This window comes from Patiria miniata, unplaced genomic scaffold (assembly GCF_015706575.1).
Source record: "Patiria miniata isolate m_02_andy unplaced genomic scaffold, ASM1570657v1 HiC_scaffold_28, whole genome shotgun sequence".
Lineage (NCBI taxonomy): Eukaryota > Metazoa > Echinodermata > Asteroidea > Valvatida > Asterinidae > Patiria > Patiria miniata.
The window spans coordinates 590,879-593,623 of record NW_024037067.1 but is presented as its reverse complement, the minus strand read 5'-3'; the positions used below and the strand labels follow the sequence as shown (position 1 = coordinate 593,623).

Genomic DNA, 2,745 nt, shown 5'->3' with positions numbered 1-2,745 from the left:
GACAGTGTTGCTTTTGACATGGTCCAAATTGGTAATAGTGTGTATAGTTTGTATTCAGGTTGCTCCCTAGTATCCATCAGGTCTGGAATGTCAACGATAGACGCGTATAGAATGCGTATAAGACGCGTATACGCGTATAAGACGCGTATATTCTACCACCTCTTGTGTATGATTTCTGATCCTACATATTAGCGTCCTCAACTTCTAAGACGGGGTCATAATGAATGATAGCAACCACGCGTATGTCTATAATGATTTTCCCATTTATTTGAATACCATAGTCACTATGTAGAATTCCTGTCTCCATAGCTCTGCACGGTGAGTGACCAGTTCCTCATTTTAAAAGACGACAATAACGAATTATCAATTGATTTACATACCGTTATAAAGGGGTGATCAAAACCATCCTTAAAAGGTATACATATGGAGACCTTACAGTGGCGTAGCCAGCAACTGCCCTTTTTCATTCGAGTGCCCCTTTATTCGCAAGTGTACCCCGCCCCTCCAATATTTTTAAAGATTGCCCTTTTTTATTGTTAAACACTGCCCTTATTTACAACTAGACGCTGTAACGATATGACTTGAAGCTTTGCATGGCGGATGAGATAAAGTAGAAAGACTGCAGGTAACACCATTTTGGAGAGTAATCTCTTTTTTGATGAAGTGTGGTACTGAAAAGAATCGGTTATTGAGTGTAGAACTCCCCGTTTCGCAAAATGTGCTCTGTCCGTCATCGGGAGGGTGTGAGATCTAACAAGTGCCTTTTGGGAAATTTTGCGCGTTTGCCTCCCCGAAAGACATCATATATTGTCCGATAGTGTGTATGATTGTCCGCTTTGAACAGCGCCGTCATTGAAAGATGGTTCCAGTCCGCCCCCCCCCCCTATTTTATTATACGGAGGCCAAGTGTCCAAACAACCTGTCTACATTTCAGCACGAATGTAAGAGTGCCTTTTTCAAGAAATGAATACCCCTATTAAGAATGACCTTGCTACGCTTTTGCCGTACATGTGTATTTTTAATGAACCACATAAAATAAGGAGACAAAAAGCCAAGCTGGTTTGGGTACATTGATGGAGAACCATTTACTCTAAGGCTTTTAGGCCGGACCAAATTGAATTGAACAATTCTATAAGGCCAAACCACATAGGCCTACAAAGAGTCTACATTCTAACTAGAAAAAAAATAAGAGAATCCTCTAAAAAATATATACCAAAACAACTTGATTTGAATAGTTACTTACTGGTAGAACGATTAGTTACAGTAATTGTATTATCAGGTACATCAGTATTATTTTAAAAACATATATCAATTGATTGGCAAAGCCTTGAAAAGTTTTTTTCTAAATGTTAACCTTTGCTCAGGTAATAGGGTAATACAGGCTTGGAATGCCTCAGATTTCCAGTCCCCCATCATTTTGACTATTTCACAAGGAAGGGCAAATTACAAAACCCAAGTCGCCCCTCCTCTGCAATAACTGTGAGTGCTAACAATGATTGTGGGAGGTGTAGTTTAGTAAACAGCTTGGAGAAAGTGGTCTTGACTTTGGAGGGAGAAAAAGGCTTGTAAGCTGAACTTTGAGGTGTGATGAAGGCAGGCCTGGGCTATCGCAGTGTACATTTGGAATTACAACATGTATTTCAATTTACCATAATGTAGCTTCATTTGAAATCTATTGCCAAGAGTTCTAAGTTAATTCCTTTTTGGGTGTCTCGCAATACTCATACGCCAAATTGTTTTTTTGTTTCGATGACCCGCTTTTGCCATTCACCTATTGTATTCAAATGTTTACATGTACAATGTCGCATTACACCTTGTGAAACATCTTAACTGATACTTCGTCAGCCACTGCCAGCTGCCCATCTGGCGTGAATGTAATTCCTAATGGGTTATGCAAACCCCGAACGAGGCAGTCAAGAAACCTGCCATCTAGGTCATAGTGGTGAATATGACCTTTGTAACGGGGCCCCAGCATTGTAACATATATACCGGAGCTATCAGCGTATACATCTAGGCAGTACTTTGCTGGTTTTCCGAGGATGGTTGGTTCGATTGTGAAGAGTGTATAACTACTACCATCAGTAACGGCCACGAATGGTCTAGCTCCGTAATTACTGATTATAACTCGATCCTTGTTGTCAACAGCCAGCTGGGCAGGGCAAAGTTTTACTGGTACGGTACGTAGAAGCTCACCATTACTAGGTTTGTGTTCAGTATACACCCATCCTTGGTCATAAGTAACAAGGATTGTACCATCCTTCTTGACCGCTACACCCCTGGTCCTGGGAGAGTGGGGCTTACCGACCTCATCTGCTGGCACCGTTGGGAACTCGTATGCCAGCGAGTTGTCGCTGTTGAACACCTTCACCTTTGGATCGTAAGTCTCAATAACCACGAAGCGATTGTGAATGGGTTCAACTGCAATTCCACGTGGACCTATGGGGATTAAAGATACACAAAAAATACAGTTATTGAAATCAAGGAGGCCTGCTAGTCAATCTTCAAAGAATCATTATCTGAACTAGGCCAAAACATTGACCGTGGGCAGAATTATTTGCAGGCATACTCACATTTTTGAAGCTGTATTGTACTTTTCTGTTTACCATCGATGCTGAAGATAACAACTCGGTTTCCATACATGTCAGCCACAGCGATCTCATCATCACGTGCAGCGATGGCAAGATAACAGCTGTGTGCACAGCCCTCAAATTTAATCTCACGAAACAGCTCCCAATGGCCTCTTCC

The 2,745-nt window shown here is 41.6% G+C and overlaps 1 protein-coding gene across 1 annotated transcript; it reads right to left on the bottom strand.

Moving 5' to 3' along the window:
* Window positions 1–1,807: 1,807 nt before the first annotated feature.
* On the bottom strand, window positions 1,808–2,745 carry LOC119735044. Its single transcript, XM_038208734.1, has 2 exons — window positions 2,571–2,745; window positions 1,808–2,436 (listed from the first exon to the last, which is right to left on the bottom strand). Exons 1-2 carry the CDS (start codon window positions 2,638–2,640, stop codon window positions 1,808–1,810), a joined length of 699 nt encoding a protein of 232 aa, XP_038064662.1. The 5' UTR covers window positions 2,641–2,745.

Bases quoted from the DNA above. Each gene is read 5' to 3' on its own strand.
- LOC119735044 (XM_038208734.1), bottom strand. From the start codon at position 2,640: ATGTATGGAAACCGAGTTGTTATCTTCAGCATCGATGGTAAACAGAAA. The intron at 2,437-2,570 runs GTGAGTATGCCT...TAATCCCCATAG, and splicing joins TACAATACAGCTTCAAAAAT to GTCCACGTGGAATTGCAGTT.